The sequence below is a fragment of the Barbatula barbatula genome (assembly GCF_947034865.1).
Source record: "Barbatula barbatula genome assembly, chromosome: 8".
NCBI classification, from domain to species: domain Eukaryota; kingdom Metazoa; phylum Chordata; class Actinopteri; order Cypriniformes; family Nemacheilidae; genus Barbatula; species Barbatula barbatula.
In genome coordinates this window covers 24,538,911-24,555,405 of record NC_136771.1, presented here as the reverse complement: position 1 = coordinate 24,555,405, position 16,495 = coordinate 24,538,911, and the positions used below count along the sequence as shown (strand labels likewise).

Here is a 16,495-nt window from a genome sequence, read left to right as displayed (position 1 = left end):
CATCATGTGTGTGGTTCGCCATGTCAAGATTTTTGTTTTCCCGTCATGTGAACCTATGTGCATTGCACACCTGACGTTCTGAACACATATTTTGCATTCCTTCCTCAAGAAGTCATTGACCGTTACCGATCAGATGTGCCATGTGCAGATGGACCTTTACAACAAAAGTTATATAAGAACAGGAGTTGAACATTCATAGTGCATTTGTAGTAATACCATAAACAAGATTGTAACGTGCATTGAAGATGAGGTCTGTAAGATTGTAGTAGGATCATGAAACTATATCATATAAGGTTAAGCAAGCCAACAGAGCAAGGGGCAAGAAACAATACTCTGATGCACATAAACAAATTACAAAAACTCAGCAAACCCAGACCCAACCGGGAAGGCCGGTTCTCCCAGTTCTCCCTTCCGTAGCTTTTGGGTTAAAAAGTTAACAACTCAATTTTATATTGCTGTAAAACTGTTGGATCCAATTTTGTGGCAGATGTCAAAGCAGGTGAAGAATATTTTCAACACCATCGTCTTTGCATGCCATATTGCAAATATTGTCCGTTTTTATTTCATTGTGACCTTAACGGTTTTGAATATTTGAAATCTTAAAGTTCAGCAAGCAATGACAATATTTTGTTAATTTCATTATACGTATGTAAAAAATCTTTACTGTTTCTACCATAGAAAAAATGCCACTGATATCTCGACCGCCTGGGAAATGTTCATTTTTCTGTGAACTAACTGCTTTTATTTCTTGCTGCAGTCACTCTGTGTTTTTACATCTATTTTAATGCCATTTGTATTTGATTTCCTTCCAATCTTGTGTTCAGACGCCTGTGACGTCACACTGGATCCAAACACGCCGAGTGTCTGTTTGGTTCTGTCTGATGGGAACAGAAAGGTCACACATGTTGAAGATGACCAGTCGTATCCTGATCATCCAGAGAGATTTAAGGATTATGAGCAGGTTCTGTCTAAAGAGAGTTTCACCGGACGCTGTTACTGGGAGGCTGAAAAGGACGTTTGGGCTGTTGTAGCTATGACATATAAAGGAATCAGTCGGGATGGAGGAAATATCTGCTGCTTTGGTTACAATGACGTGTCGTGGTCTATGTACTGTATCGGTGACAGATACAGCGCTTGGCACAATAATAAACACAAAGACAGCCCTGCACCTCCATCTAATCGAGTAGGAGTTTATCTGGACTGGCCGGCCGGCGCTCTGTCCTTCTACAGCGTCTCTGACACACACACACTCACACACATACACACATTCAACACAACATTTAAAGAGCCTCTATATGCTGGAGTAAGAGTTTGTAAGTGCTCGTTGACTCTCGTGTCACATTGAACAACATCCTGTGAGTAAAATCAGAAACATCACACATACTGTCTTTCTCTGTCTTAATATCAAACGGACAAATGAAAGTCCAAACTTTGTTATGCTGAACACACGGGAAGATATTTGGAACAATGTCAGCTCTCATCCCCCCTTTACTGCCATAATAGTTATTAATAATTATTAAATAAATACTGTGGGTGTCAATAAGGGATGAGATCTGTGTGTTCAGCAGAACAAAGACATTTATGCAGGTTTGTAAATGACGTACAAACATCTGATGTTTGTTTAAATATCCGGCTTGCAAGCTTTTTCTCTGCTTTAATAACTTCGGAGACTGTGTTATGATCTTTATGATGACTTTGTCATATTTATTGTGAGTATGCAGCTTATCATTATCGCTGATCGCTGTTGTTGTGCTATCGAATTGCAAATGAAATGAAATATAATTTACCATTATATAATAAAACAAGTTTATGAAAGTGTCTCTCCGCAAAACAATAGCAAAATATATATATTTGAATAGAATGTGTTGCATGAATCAGTGTATAGCGCACACCTTCCTAAGTAAAGGATATGGACCAGAAGACATCAGGATTACTAAATAATATTTAGACTTAAAGAAGTTTCAGATCTGTGCTCTTATCTCAGTTATTTTGCCTTTAATGTAATAAACATGTGCAACAATAAGTGCTCTTGTGTCGATTATATTTACTTACAAACTCTCACTGTGTGGCAGTATATGTGCATCACCAACTTCTTTATCATTTGCTATATTGTTACCAGAAAGCTCTTACGACCAACATGTCTACTAATATCTTCAAATCTTTGTATACCAAGCTGTAGCGGACACACTTTGCTGGGACCCATTGCGAGCTGTGTTTTGAGTTCTGTGCTTTATAGACATGTTGCTGAGCATTTGATTCACTCACGTACAAAACCACTGAAGACTTCTGTCAACGCCTGCGCACCGTTTCCTGGAAACTAACATTTCCGTTGCTTTCTTTCATCAAAGAGAATCTGAAATTCTCACCGAACGAAGATTTGATCCAACAGGTAGATATTTGTTATACTATTTAAAACTATGTATGCGTGTTTATTTGAGTTGTATTTAGTCAAATGTTTATCGTTTAATTCACAAACATGTAAAGTTATAGCGCGCATACATCCAGGATGTGTTTTTGACTTCAGCCTTTACATCTGCAAGACTTGTGCAAACCGTCTCGTTTCCTGTCAAATATAAACGTCTGGAACATATGAAATATATATGATTTAGAATTCATGTAAAACTGCTTTTTCTTCAGATTGGGACTGCTCGTGTGCTTCTAGTTTTCATGCATTTTTTTGCATTTAAGATGTGACTCATAATCCCGATGTTCTTTCCTTTATGGCTAAATATTTTTGTCGAATAAATACCTTTAACAAGTTTAGCGGGAACCATTTTGCACCAAACATTATACTCTTCTTAAGGCAAGAGAGTAAATTAAAAGTTTTACACTCATTGTGTGAATATTTATTGTACGTGATTTGAAATCCAACTCTACGGTCTTTTGAGTTTTGCAACTGTTATCTTCATATCAGACACATGTACATACAAGACCTTTATCAGTTGGAGTATGACCCTTGTGTTTTCCTTCTGTTTTTTTACTTTTAACATATAGGTCTTAGATCCAGACAACACGACTGCAAGATGAGTCACTGCAAGATGAATGAAGTTAAAGAGATAGAAGATGATGCTCATCAAAGCAAGATGACCAGACAGGCATCTTCAGAACCCAGGTGTGTGTCACTGAAGTCCTTATCAAACTTTCCATATTCATTCAGTGATGAAGCAGTGACCTCTGACCTCAGGTTGAATGAAAGGTACTCACACATGAAAGTGAAATGACATTAGAGACATTAGTCAGAACGACATTAGACAATTACAGAATAGTTTTAAATAAACACGTATCCACCCTTGTAAAATGTATGAATTCTGAAAACAATTTTTATTATTGCATTGCCCAATGCACAAATTCAGCTAGAAAACTGTACGGTTCTGCTAAAGGACCCATGACCTTACCGCCATACTCTAACCACTGAGCTACGGGAAAGTTAAAGTAACATTGCCAATGTGAGGTAAACGAACAATAATACAATGACAGTGAGTCAATGACTGCATGCGTTGGGATTTAAAATCAACCCCCACCGTGCTTTCAAACATTACTTATTGTAGCTATAATTTTAAGTTAACGAAAGTTTGAAAAACTCATAATCACAAATCATGAACATTTAAGTAAAATTGTCTTTAAATGCAACTTAAATGCTATTGTCTTTGTCGGTATCACCAGAAGGAAAAGACCCAGAGCAGCATCTCCAGAACCCAGCTGTGTGTCACTGAAGAGTCATGCGTCCATGGAAAAACCTTTACACCTCACTGATGGAAGATTGACCTCTGACCCTAGGTACAATAAGAGGAGGTTCATGTGTGGCATCCAAAATGTGGAAGTGTGGTTCACTGGCTGCACTGCTTTTCCCTGTCAGACGCACTCTGGAGCTTGTGCTAAATAACCACTGCACTGTTTTTACATACACACAAACACTGTTTTTCTTTCAGGGAACATTGCCGGATGGTAAGTCCTAAAAATACCAAAAAGGACGAAAACAGTACGCCATGTGTTAGCAGTTTATGCAAGCGGCCCCTGGACTATTCATGTTAAGATAGCTATCAGATCAGAGAACATATATGAAGTGACCGGATCCAGACTGAATCATGCCATTGCATTGTGATCTGTGAACATGTAAAACCATATAAAAATAATAATATGTAAACTCAAGTGTTTATGTACATTTTGTATGTTACTATGGGCAGTCTACTTTATTAGCCCACATCATCTGCGTTATTATTTACCTTTGGAAAAGGAGACTTTTCTCACTATTCTTTTCTTTGTATGCTCTCAACAGTGGGAAAATACAGTTTAGTCTGAGCTGCACTGATTCCTCCTGTCAGACGCCCATCAACAAGACAACATTAGACCTACAGACGGTCACTGGGCACACAGAGGAGCCTGAAGACCTGCAGAGAGTCAAAGACAAACACAAAACCATCATGAAGAACAAGTATGAGAATTTATTTGAGGGAATCAAACGACAAGAGAATCAAACCCTCCTGAAGACAATTTACACACAGCTGTACATCATAGAGGGAGAGAGTGAAGGAGTGAATGAAGAACATGAGGTTTTACACATGGAGAAACAGCCCAGAAGAACACAAGACTTACAAGACACTCCAATCTACTGCAATGACATCTTTAAACCTCAATCACATCAAAGACACAAAATCAAGAGTGTTCTTACTAAAGGCATCGCTGGAATTGGAAAAACCGTCTCTGTGCACAAGTTCATTGTGGATTGGGCCGAGGGAACAGCCAATCAGGACGTAGATTTCATGTTCCTGCTTCCGTTTCGAGAGTTGAACTTGATTCAAGAGCATCGCTACAGTCTTCACAAACTGCTGCTGGACTTTCATCCTGAACTTCATGATGTGAACTCGCAGATTTATGAGGAGTGTAAAGTTGTGTTCATCTTTGATGGTCTGGATGAAAGCAGAATGACTCTGATGTTCTCAAACGACAGTGAGAAAGTTTCTGATGTGACTGACACTTCATCAGTGGCTGTGTTGATGTCAAACCTCATGAGAGGAGATCTGCTTCCCTCCGCTCTCATCTGGATCACCTCCAGACCAGCAGCAGCCAATCAGATCCCCTCCAGATACATCACGTGTGTGACAGAGATCCAGGGATTCAACGACGCTCAGAAGGAGGAATATTTCAGAGGGAGAATCAGCGACGAGCATCAGTTCAGCAGAATCATGTCCCACATCAGAAGAGCGAGAAGCCTCCACATCATGTGTCACATACCCGTCTTCTGTTGGATCTCATCCACTGTGCTTCAGAAGATCCTGACACAAGATCACACTGAAGAAATCCCCAAAACTCTGAGTGAAATGTACATCCACTTCCTGCTGATTCAGATGAAGAGGAGGAATGAGAAGTTTGATCCAGAGAGAGATCCAGAGATCAACAGAGATGTGATTGTGAAACTGGCTGAAGTGGCTTTCAAACAGCTGATGAAGGGCAATGTGATGTTCTATGAGGAGGATCTGAGAGAGTGTGGGATCGACATCACTGACGCCTCGCTGTATTCTGGCATCTGTACTAAGATCTTTAAGGAGGAATCTGTCAGTCATCAGAGGAAAATCTACAGCTTCATACATCTCAGCTTTCAAGAGTTCCTCGCTGCGTTCTACGTGTTTTACTACCATGTTGGCACAACGATGGAGACCCTGAAACATTTTGCTTCAGTAGAGAATATGCTGAAAGGTGCAGTAGATAAAGCACTCGAGAGTGAAACTGGTCATCTGGATCTTTTCTTGAGATTTCTGCTGGGCATCTCACTGGAGTCCAATCAGAAACTCTTAAAGGATCTACTGACACACACGGTGGACACATCACAAACCATCAAGAAAACCACACAGTACATTAAAGAGAAGATCAAGTGTAATGATGGTCTGTCAGCTGAAAGATCCATCAATCTGTTCTTGTGTCTGTTAGAAGTGAAAGATCAGACTCTGTACAGAGAGATCGAGGAGTTTGTGAGATCAGACAAACACTCAGAGAAGAAACTCTCTGCCGCTCACTGTTCAGCAATAGCCTACATGCTTCAGATGTCAGAGGAAGTGATGGATGAGTTTGATCTGAAGAAATACAACACAACACAGGAGGGGAGAAGAAGACTCATTCCAGCTGTCAACAACTGCACAAGAGCTCTGTGAGCATCACATTCATGTTTACAGTGAAGAGACGGAAGGTGTCAAGTACATTTTGTCTAAATTGATTTGTTTTCTTTCAGACTTGCTGACTGTAATCTCACAGTTGAGTCGTGTAGAATCATCTCTTCAGCTCTTCAGTCTTCAGATTCTCCTCTGAGAGAGCTTGATGTGAGTAACAATGATCTTCAGGATTCAGGAGTGAAGCTGATCTCTGATGCTCTCAAGAGTCACAACTGTCATCTAGAGATACTGAGGTGATGCTCTCCATATACTGATATCACAAAGTAAATGTATCATGAATAATATTAAAACATGTTGTTTATCTTCTGTAGGTTATCAGGTTGTATGGTGACAGATGAAGGATGTTGTTATTTGGCTTCAGCTCTGAGTTCAAACCCGTCACACCTGAGAGAACTCGACCTGAGTTACAATCACCCACAACACTCATCACTTCAGATGCTCTCTGAGAGACAAAATGATCCAAACTACACACTCAACAAACTCAAGTATGACACACAACACTAATACTGACACATACTGACCTGTGTGTGTGTGTGTGTGTGTGTGTGTGTGTCACTTCAGATGCTCTCTGAGAGACTCAATGATCCAAACTACACACTCAACAAACTCAAGTATGACACACAACACTAATACTGACACATACTGACCTGTGTGTGTGTGTGTGTGTGTGTGTGTGTGTGTGTGTGTCACTTCAGATGCTCTCTGAGAGACTCAATGATCCAAACTACACACTCAACGAACTCAAGTATGACACACAACACTAATACTGACACATACTGACCTGTGTGTGTGTGTGTGTGTGTGTGTGTCACTTCAGATGCTCTCTGAGAGACTCAATGATCCAAACTACACACTCAACAAACTCAAGTATGACACACAACACTAATACTGACACATACTGACCTGTGTGTGTGTGTGTGTGTGTGTGTGTGTGTGTGTGTGTGTGTCACTTCAGATGCTCTCTGAGAGACTCAATGATCCAAACTACACACTCAACAAACTCAAGTATGACACACAACACTAATACTGACACATACTGACCTGTGTGTGTGTGTGTGTGTGTGTGTCACTTCAGATGCTCTCTGAGAGACTCAATGATCCAAACTACACACTCAACAAACTCAAGTATGACACACAACACTAATACTGACACATACTGACCTGTGTGTGTGTGTGTGTGTGTGTCACTTCAGATGCTCTCTGAGAGACTCAATGATCCAAACTACACACTCAACAAACTCAAGTATGACACACAACACTAATACTGACACATACTGACCTGTGTGTGTGTGTGTGTGTGTGTGTGTGTGTCACTTCAGATGCTCTCTGAGAGAATCAATGATCCAAACTACACACTCAACAAACTCAAGTATGACACACAACACTAATACTGACACATACTGACCTGTGTGTGTGTGTGTGTGTGTGTGTGTCACTTCAGCTGCTCTCTGAGAGACTCAATGATCCAAACTACACACTCAACAAACTCAAGTATGACACACAACACTAATACTGACACATACTGACCTGTGTGTGTGTGTGTGTGTGTGTGTGTGTGTCACTTCAGATGCTCTCTGAGAGACTCAATGATCCAAACTACACAATCAAAAAACTCAAGTATGACACACAACACTAATACTGACACATACTGACCTGTGTGTGTGTGTGTGTGTGTGTGTGTGTGTCACTTCAGTTGCTCTCTGAGAGACTCAATGATCCAAACTACACACTCAACAAACTCAAGTATGACACACAACACTAATACTGACACATACTGACCTGTGTGTGTGTGTGTGTGTGTGTGTGTGTCACTTCAGATGCTCTCTGAGAGACTCAATGATCCAAACTACACAATCAAAAAACTCAAGTATGACACACAACACTAATACTGACACATACTGACCTGTGTGTGTGTGTGTGTGTGTGTGTGTGTGTGTGTGTGTCACTTCAGTTGCTCTCTGAGAGACTCAATGATCCAAACTACACACTCAACAAACTCAAGTATGACACACAACACTAATACTGACACATACTGACCTGTGTGTGTGTGTGTGTGTGTGTGTGTGTGTCACTTCAGTTGCTCTCTGAGAGACTCAATGATCCAAACTACACACTCAACAAACTCAAGTATGACACACAACACTAATACTGACACATACTGACCTGTGTGTGTGTGTGTGTGTGTGTGTGTGTGTGTGTGTGTCACTTCAGATGCTCTCTGAGAGACTCAATGATCCAAACTACACACTCAACAAACTCAAGTATGACACACAACACTAATACTGACACATACTGACCTGTGTGTGTGTGTGTGTGTGTGTGTGTGTGTGTCACTTCAGATGCTCTCTGAGAGACTCAATGATCCAAACTACACACTCAACAAACTCAAGTATGACACACAACACTAATACTGACACATACTGACCTGTGTGTGTGTGTGTGTGTGTGTCACTTCAGATGCTCTCTGAGAGACTCAATGATCCAAACTACACACTCAACAAACTCAAGTATGACACACAACACTAATACTGACACATACTGACCTGTGTGTGTGTGTGTGTGTGTGTGTGTGTGCGCGTGTGTGTGTGTCAAGAACAGTATCATATCAGAACAGTGAATAGCTGATAGTTTGGTGTCTTGTTATTTCTGACTTGTTTTCTTAAATATTTACTATTAATTTGTACTTCAATATTGTGCTGTGTTTATTTCTCTGTTTAGTTTGGATCATGGAGGACATTTAAGAATCATACCAGGATTGAGAAAATGTAAGTCCTGGACACAACTTTTGTGAAACACAAGGTTGTTTAAAGTTTAAAATATATATTTAAAAAGGCAAATGAAGACTTGGAAAAATTATATATATATATATAAATAATTAATATTAACAATAATGTTTCAAAAATTCACGGCGCTCTGAAATACTTGATTCAGCAACATTTCAAGGTTTTTTCTTTTCAAATAACAACCGCTCAAAATTAATAACACCCTGTAACTGGGATGCTGCAAATCATTTTGACAGCAGCAGTTTAATATGACTCAAAAATCACTATAAATATGTGTTTTGATAACATCTGTGTAATTTTATTTAAAAATGATAATTAAATGTATGTGTGACTTGCCCATAGTGTGGATAATTTTGGTTGAAACAGCTTAATCAGATTTGTAGGGGGTATAAATAATATTTTTTATAATTAATGAAAGTTTTTGATCATTTATCTGCAGCATTATGTCATAAGTATATATTTTTACACTTCAGCTCTTTAGCAGTTTAAGAGAATCTGTTTTTTCATCTCACATGAATTTTATAAGGTAATTAAAGGTCGTATAAAGGTATATTTCATGGCTGAGATGCAAATTACTTATTGAAGTAGACCGTCACAACAACTAAGACCAAGAACACCAACAGTTAGATTCACATTATCTGTTTAATTTTCTTTCAAGTCACTTGGCGAAGGGTGTGATAAAAACAACAGCACTGTATCTGACTGCCTTCACGTGACAGTTTACAATGGCTCTTCTTGCCACATTAATGGTGCATGCAGCAATGCTTTGGATCACTGGTTATAATGTTTAAATAAGTACTGTTCAGTCTTTCTTATCAGGCTGACCTTAGTTTGATCACATTTATAAAAGAGAGATACAGCTGTACGATTATTTCTGGAAAAAAAAAGAGCAGCTGCTGGAGGCGGGCAGGGGGGACGGAACTACATTAGGAGCATACAATACATCCTCGCATTAATCCCTTCCTGTTGTTTACATTACTTCGTGTTGCCAACAAAACACAGACATATGACTTAGTTTGACATACCGCATGCAGTTCATATCCAGCATATTTTAGCACTGGAACCGTTCCATGTATCAGTTTCAAACGATTTCCAAATCCCGCATTATATCAAACCGTTTATATATCATCCATCACAAATGCAGTGAGCAAACAAACGCAGCTAAACTTCCATTAGCCGAGTAATGTGGCATCGATGGCCGTGCTCTTTCTCACACTGGCTGGTTGATGCTTTGCTCTTTCGCTCAGTGGTTGATGCGTGGGTGTGCTCTTTTTTTTTTGACAAGCTGACCATGTCAAACATTAGAAGCCAGCATGTTTAACAGTGTAAAAAAGTAAGAATGCATGAAATAGCTTGTTAACCGACATGAAACATCAGTTGAGAAGCAAATGTGCAAGTTAAGGGAATTCTTTAAGAGCCTTTGGTTTCGTCCTCAATGGTTGGCAATGGGATGAGGCGGGCTACTGGCCTGGTATACACTTTGCCTCGAACACTAACGTCCACTGTCCTCACACATCCATCATTGCTGACCACAGTCTTGGTAACTCTGCCAACGGGCCACTGAGCCCTGGGAAGTTGTGGATCAATTATCAAAACCACTGCTCCCACTGTCAGAGGGTCTGATGGCTTGTGCCACTTCTGGCGTGTCTGTAGTGTGGGTAAGTAATTTCTCGTAAACTGTGTCCAAAATTGATCCACAAGGTATTGACAGTGGCGCCATCTGCGCCGCCCCATGTCTCCTGAAGCATACGCCACTTGTGGAAGTGATGCATCTCGCCGCCCCATGAGAAGAAGGTTAGGCATAATGGCATCTAGGTCGGCAACGTCTGTGGAGACGTATCCAAGGGGTTTTGAATTCAAAATGCCCTCTACCTCTACCAATACGGTAGAAAGGGCATCTTCTGATACAGACTGACATCTAACTGCCACCTGTAGAGCAGCTTTGATGGAGCGAACCTCGTGTTCCCAAACTCCACCAAAATGAGGAGCATTAGGCGGATTGAACTTGAAGAGGATCTGATAATCGGCCAGCTGCTCTTTTAGTTGGGATTCCATAGCAGCAAAGGTTTCACGCAGTTCTCGCTCTGCACCCCGAAAATTTGTGCCACAGTCCGACCTGATCTCCTTTGGTCTGCCACGTCTGGCGATGAATCTTCGAAGAGCCAGCAAGAAGGCATCCACATCCAAAGAGTTGAGGAGCTCTATGTGAACAGCTCTTGTAGTTAGGCATTTGAAAATGACGCCCCATTGTTTCTCAACCCTTCTGCCCATTTTAACATGATAAGGGCCGAAGCAGTCCACTCCAGTAGAATAAAATGGTGGACAGAGAAGTCTGAGCCGCTCGGGTGGCAAGTCTGCCATTTGTGGAATCTTAGGCTGAGCTCGCCACCGTTGACAGGATGAACAGTTAAGCTGGTGGTGTTTAACAGCTTGCCGCCCCCTCAAGATCCAGTATTGTCTCCGTAATTCTGCATACACTCTTTCGGTACCTGGGTGCAACAAGCGTTCATCAAAGTCTTTAATGAGAAGCACTGTTACTGGATGCCGCGAATCTAGTACTATAGGGTGAATCTGCTCAACATTGGGGCTTTCCATTCTCCGTAATCGTCCTCCAACTCTGATTAAAGAAGTTCCTGAGTCCCACTCTGGAGCAAGGCATATTAGTCGGCTGTGGTTTGGTATAGGTTTATGTGTTTTGAGGGCTGTCGTCTCCTCAGGGAAGCTCTGAGCCTGACATTTCCTTAGTAGGATCAACTCTGCTTCACGATGATCAAGGAGCTGAGAGCTTGCCGAATCAACTGTCTCTTGTTGACATTCCTGCCGCGTTGCTTCCACTAACTCTTTCCATGTGCTGAACTGACTGGCATCAGGAACGGTATGATATGGTTCCGCAGTGGTTAGACAACAGATAGTGACACCTTTCAGCTCGGGTAACTCTTCTGATCGTGCTGGTTCAGGTTTCTTTGGCCAGTGTTCAGAACTCAGTTTAAGGAACGATGGTCCCTGACTTCAGCGTCCAGGCACAGTAAAACTTCCGAGGGGCTTCCCTCTGGTGATGTCATCCGCTGGGTTCTGCTGTGTGTTCACATACCGCCAAGTACTGCGCTCTGTTAACTCCTGGATTTCTGCACATCTCCAGCATCGCTTCCCATCAGTAATCCACCTTTGCAGGTCTGCAACTGACTTTTCCTTAATGTTGTCACAGCGTGAGATGTAGTACTCTTTACTGTCGCAAAAGAGGCAGTGTACCTTAAATGCCTTTCGTTGCTTAGGATCTTTGAAACGGGTAGAGACCGCACTCTAGGCTAGAGATGTACCATGGTAAAGAATTTGAGTTGGCCCCTTTGCTTTTGTTGAGGGTTTCTCTTTCCCGACACTTGGAAGCCTCTCGTGTTGGTAGCGCTGCACTAGACGAATAGACAGTCTCTGCTGCTGTGCTTTGACTTGTAGCCATCCAGCAAAGTCTTGCAGATTGTAGGGGTTAAGACTTATAGAATTAAGCTTCCCCTGCTGTTGAAGGAACTCAATGAAACCATCTCGTAGATACTTTGGCAGCTTGCTAAGTAGGCGGTCCACATGTGAGCAACAGTTAAGCTCCATCCCTCTGAATCCCTCTAGCGACAGCAACATACTGACCAGGAGATGAACACTGTTGTGCTTATGGCAGCCTGTTTCTCAAAATGTAGCCCTGTGTCCTGTGAGAGTAAGGGTGGAGGGCTTGCTGAACTAGGTGGTTGTGTTGATGCTGCAACAGCCTGTGCTCGTTCATCATCCTCGTTGTCCTGTTCCTCGCTCAAGAATGATTTGATGCGTTCCATCATCTCGTCTCTGCGTTGCTTTCATTTCTTAAGCTGATCTAGTTTCCTGATCTTCTCCTTCTCGTTCAGAGATTCCGTTAACTTACTTACTGAGTCCACACTCAATAAGTCTGCTTGACTTGGACTGGACATGGCTTGTCGTGCATCTTGGCTGAAAGTTGCATCTGCTTGACTTGTATTCACTGCGGCTGCTGCTCCTCTCTGCTCCGCTGATTCCCTCTGAACAGGACTGGAGGAAAGGGCAGGTCTGTGATGAAAGTCAAGGATGTAATCTTCAAGGTGCTTTGGGGCTTGACATTGCCTTGATGTTCTTTCTTTAGGAGTTGTTGGTTTGCCACCTGATGACATACTGAAGCAGTCAAAGTATCCGGCTCGAAGGACCATTTGTTGTGGATTGACCACCTATTGCCGATTCTTTAAAAGGTCTTAACCACTTCAGCACTCTGATCAGGGAGTCGGAGTCATCAAATGTCTTTCAATCATTTATTTATGCACAGGGTTTCACATTGTAGTATATACACATGCTGATATGCATTGGAGGTAGTTTCTGCAATGAACAATAAACAAAGTAAATAACTCAATGTCTAACATAAATATTTCCATACTGTTAAAACAGCACATTTCAAATGAAGTGATAACTCAATTAGCTTGCCATTATGCAACTAGTAACTACGGGATGCAAACAGAAGGTGCATATAAACAACTTATTGTACATTACACCACTTCCTCATTACGAAATGAAAACATATAAACTATAGAATATATATTGTACATCCGAAACATATTACATTAGAAACGTTAGCAAGATTAGCCGCGATGCTAGCGTCACTTCCACATGCGTTTCACGTAGGCCTAATAGCGTATCAAAGATCACGAACTGCCAAGAACATCACAGGCTTAGATACAAACAGATTAGCAGTTTAAACATCCAGTAAACAAAGTCATGGAGCAAACTTACTTGGTCAGTAACTTTGCCCTGCACATAGAGATCCTGTACTGTTAAAACGGCATCACATTTGTCAGCTCTGTATGCGTAACCAATAACGCGTCATTTACGCCAAACACTTATGACAATAGAAGTTGCGTAGTGCATATTTACATAATAAAGCCCCCACCATATACAAACCCAAAGCATCAGTATGTGATATAAATAATTCACAACAAGTTTATATTATTATTCTTCATTTTTGTTTTATTTATGCACATGAGACAAGATAACAGAGAGGTTATAATAACTGGCAACAATGTCACCTAGAATAGGATAAAGGAACAGCAAATGTGTACTATTTCAATTCCGTCATGACAACTCTCGGAGGGTTTGGTATGTTAGTGTACATGACATATACAGTAAATGTATTTGGTCGTGGTGGATAAGATCTGCTATGCTGCTACGGCGGAGCAAGTACTGAGACTTGCTACTGCCAATACATCCATAGCATGCTGCTGGGTGTGTATAAGGAATGCTGCTGCTGCACATATAACATATGTATAAACCCCCATAGCTTATGTGAACACCTTGTAGCAGATCTAAACAGGTGGAGTTGGGGAAGGAGGAGGGTTTCTGAAATGAGCGCGCTGCTACAACAAACACTAGCCAATATTTAAATGTAGCTTAAATGTCGCTTTTATCCAAAGTGACTTACACAGAATTCAGGGAGCAATAAGCGATATGTCATACAATTTAAACGTAGAGCAGCAAGCTCATTGGCTGCTGATATGGAGGGATCAGCTTCACGGTGTAGTAATGATCATGTCAGATTGGTTTAGACTTTAAGACTGTGCCATCAAGAGTTTCATGCCAGATCTTACTCCGTCATTGTCTTAGAATTTCTTGCTGAGGTCACTCAGACTATTGGTTTTGTTGCCACTTGTATTTGTTTGTGACTTTATTTTCTTGTGTTCAGATGCCTGTGATGTCACACTGGATCCAAACACAGCAAACATTCATATCATTCTGTCTGACGGGAACAGAAAGGTGACGTATGTGAAAGATCCTCAGTCGTATCCTGATCATCCAGAGAGATTTAAGGGCTATGAGCAGGTTCTGTCTGAAGAGAGTTTCACTGGACGCTGTTACTGGGAGGCTGAATGGAGTGGATGGAGTTTTATAGGCATGGCATATAAAGAAATCAGCCGGGATGGAGAACTCTGTAGCTTTGGGTACAATGACGTGTCGTGGTCTATGTACTGTGTTTCTGAACGATTCAGTGCATGGCACAATCATAAAAACAGAGACATACCTGCTCCTTCACCTTGCTCTCAGAGATTAGGAGTTTATCTGGACTGGCCGGGCGGCGCTCTGTCCTTCTACAGCGTCTCTGACACACACACACTCACACACATACACACATTCAACACAACGTTCACTCAACCTCTGTATGCTGGAGTCTCTGTTTTGAACTCCTCTGTGTCTCTGTGTCACATTAATAGTGATAGTGAAGGCATTAGCTATTAGTTATCAGTATTATCGTGCTTTTTTTGGAAATATCCAAAAAGTACTGAAAACAAGTTTTATATTGATGTGACTTGCTAAGAGCATGTTTAGTTGTCATAAACATCAAATAAATAATACAAGTACTATTCTCTCACTTTGGGGTCATTAGGGAAAAATTGCTCTTATTGTTCGGGTTGATTGAAAACATTATTATGTGCTCTATTAACAGTTTTTTTCGTTAGTTCTGTGTAAGCTTAAACTGCTTTTGTTTAACACTTTTACTTCGCTAAACTTTTTCAAACACACTTTTACAAACACACTCCATATTTTCATTCAAGAAACTTAGCTATTGCTTATTATAAGTAATATAACGAGTATGAAAATTCCATTCTTTATAATATCAAGTGCTTTTTGATGTTGTGTTTGTTTTGCACAGTTGTAGCTGCACAAATATATACCGTTTCATCAGATGCGTGCATGCCTGACCTCCATTTAACTTCTTGTTTGTGTTTGGCCTGTGTCTAGTAATATAACTATTTATATTCTATCCAATTTATGTTTATAATCATCTACATAATCATCTATATTATTATTTTACTGTTAAATAATTGTATTAAATAAACTATTAGTTGAACAGGTTTTTTAGTTTGCAGTTTGATCGCATTTAAACAAACGCATTTCAATTCAAAATATTGGAGACTCAAGTTTAGCTAAGTAACGGTTCTTCATGGTTTCTTTCGGTTGTTATCAGAAATTACCTACAGTCACTTTATTGTTTGTGAGAGTGTACCGGAAGTTCAGTTGGGGTCACAAAAGTGTGCATGTTCAGTTATTGTTGTTAAGATGAAACCGTCTATATCATTTTTGTTTCACTTAGACTCCGCTGGGTTTGGTTTTAATCTGTATTGAGGCTCTGTTAATTTGCACTGTTCTTTTATTTTTATTTTTTGACAATTTATATTGTTAGTTCCAAATTCACCTATGGTACTGCATTTAATAAATAAAATATATATTTCAATTAAAAACGGCTGTTTTTTATGGAGATTTTTACAGCTGCTGAAAATTAAGAGATCATTAAATGCACAAAGTCAGACTGACATCAACATTCATCATAAAAACCTTTTCAATGGTGACAATCATCATTCAGTCATACACCAGTCATAATTGAGTTTTGTACTTTGATGTTACCCAGCATGCATTGCAGCATGAAGCTTTCTTTTTTGTTGATTGTCACCGTTATTATGGTTCATATACTGATTCTTCGTGTCGTATTGATTCAATTGTTTAGCTTTATAA

General features: G+C 40.4%; 2 protein-coding genes across 4 annotated transcripts in view; both read left to right on the top strand.

The window, feature by feature from the left end:
- LOC306897164 (protein NLRC3-like) overlaps positions 1–2,016 on the top strand; it is a 13,396-nt gene extending 11,380 nt beyond the window's left edge. Inside the window, 1 exon segment of the mRNA XM_079461685.1 lies at positions 825–2,016. Coding sequence (XP_079317811.1) covers positions 825–1,345 — 521 coding nt within the window. The 3' untranslated portion in view covers positions 1,346–2,016.
- Positions 2,017–2,342: 326 nt separating this feature from the next.
- Positions 2,343–16,213, top strand: LOC306897162 (protein NLRC3-like). Of its 3 annotated transcripts, none has more exons than XM_079461682.1 (8): positions 2,343–2,389; positions 2,995–3,112; positions 3,667–3,777; positions 4,277–6,142; positions 6,224–6,397; positions 6,476–6,649; positions 8,883–8,929; positions 14,670–16,213. In XM_079461682.1, the coding sequence occupies exons 2-8, from the start codon at positions 3,024–3,026 to the stop codon at positions 15,218–15,220; spliced, it is 3,012 nt and encodes a 1,003-aa protein (XP_079317808.1). In that variant the 5' UTR covers positions 2,343–2,389; positions 2,995–3,023; the 3' UTR covers positions 15,221–16,213. The 3 variants fall into 3 exon arrangements, with proteins under 3 accessions (XP_079317808.1, XP_079317807.1, XP_079317809.1); XM_079461681.1 differs by having other exon boundaries at positions 3,664–3,777; XM_079461683.1 differs by lacking the exons at positions 2,343–2,389; positions 2,995–3,112 and adding an exon at positions 3,168–3,196 and having other exon boundaries at positions 3,664–3,777.
- The last annotated feature ends 282 nt before the right edge of the window (positions 16,214–16,495 follow it).

Bases quoted from the DNA above. Each gene is read 5' to 3' on its own strand.
- LOC306897162 (XM_079461681.1), top strand. From the start codon at position 3,024: ATGAGTCACTGCAAGATGAATGAAGTTAAAGAGATAGAAGATGATGCT. The intron at 3,778-4,276 runs GTACAATAAGAG...TGCTCTCAACAG, and splicing joins AGATTGACCTCTGACCCTAG to TGGGAAAATACAGTTTAGTC. The intron at 6,143-6,223 runs GTGAGCATCACA...GTTTTCTTTCAG, and splicing joins AACAACTGCACAAGAGCTCT to ACTTGCTGACTGTAATCTCA.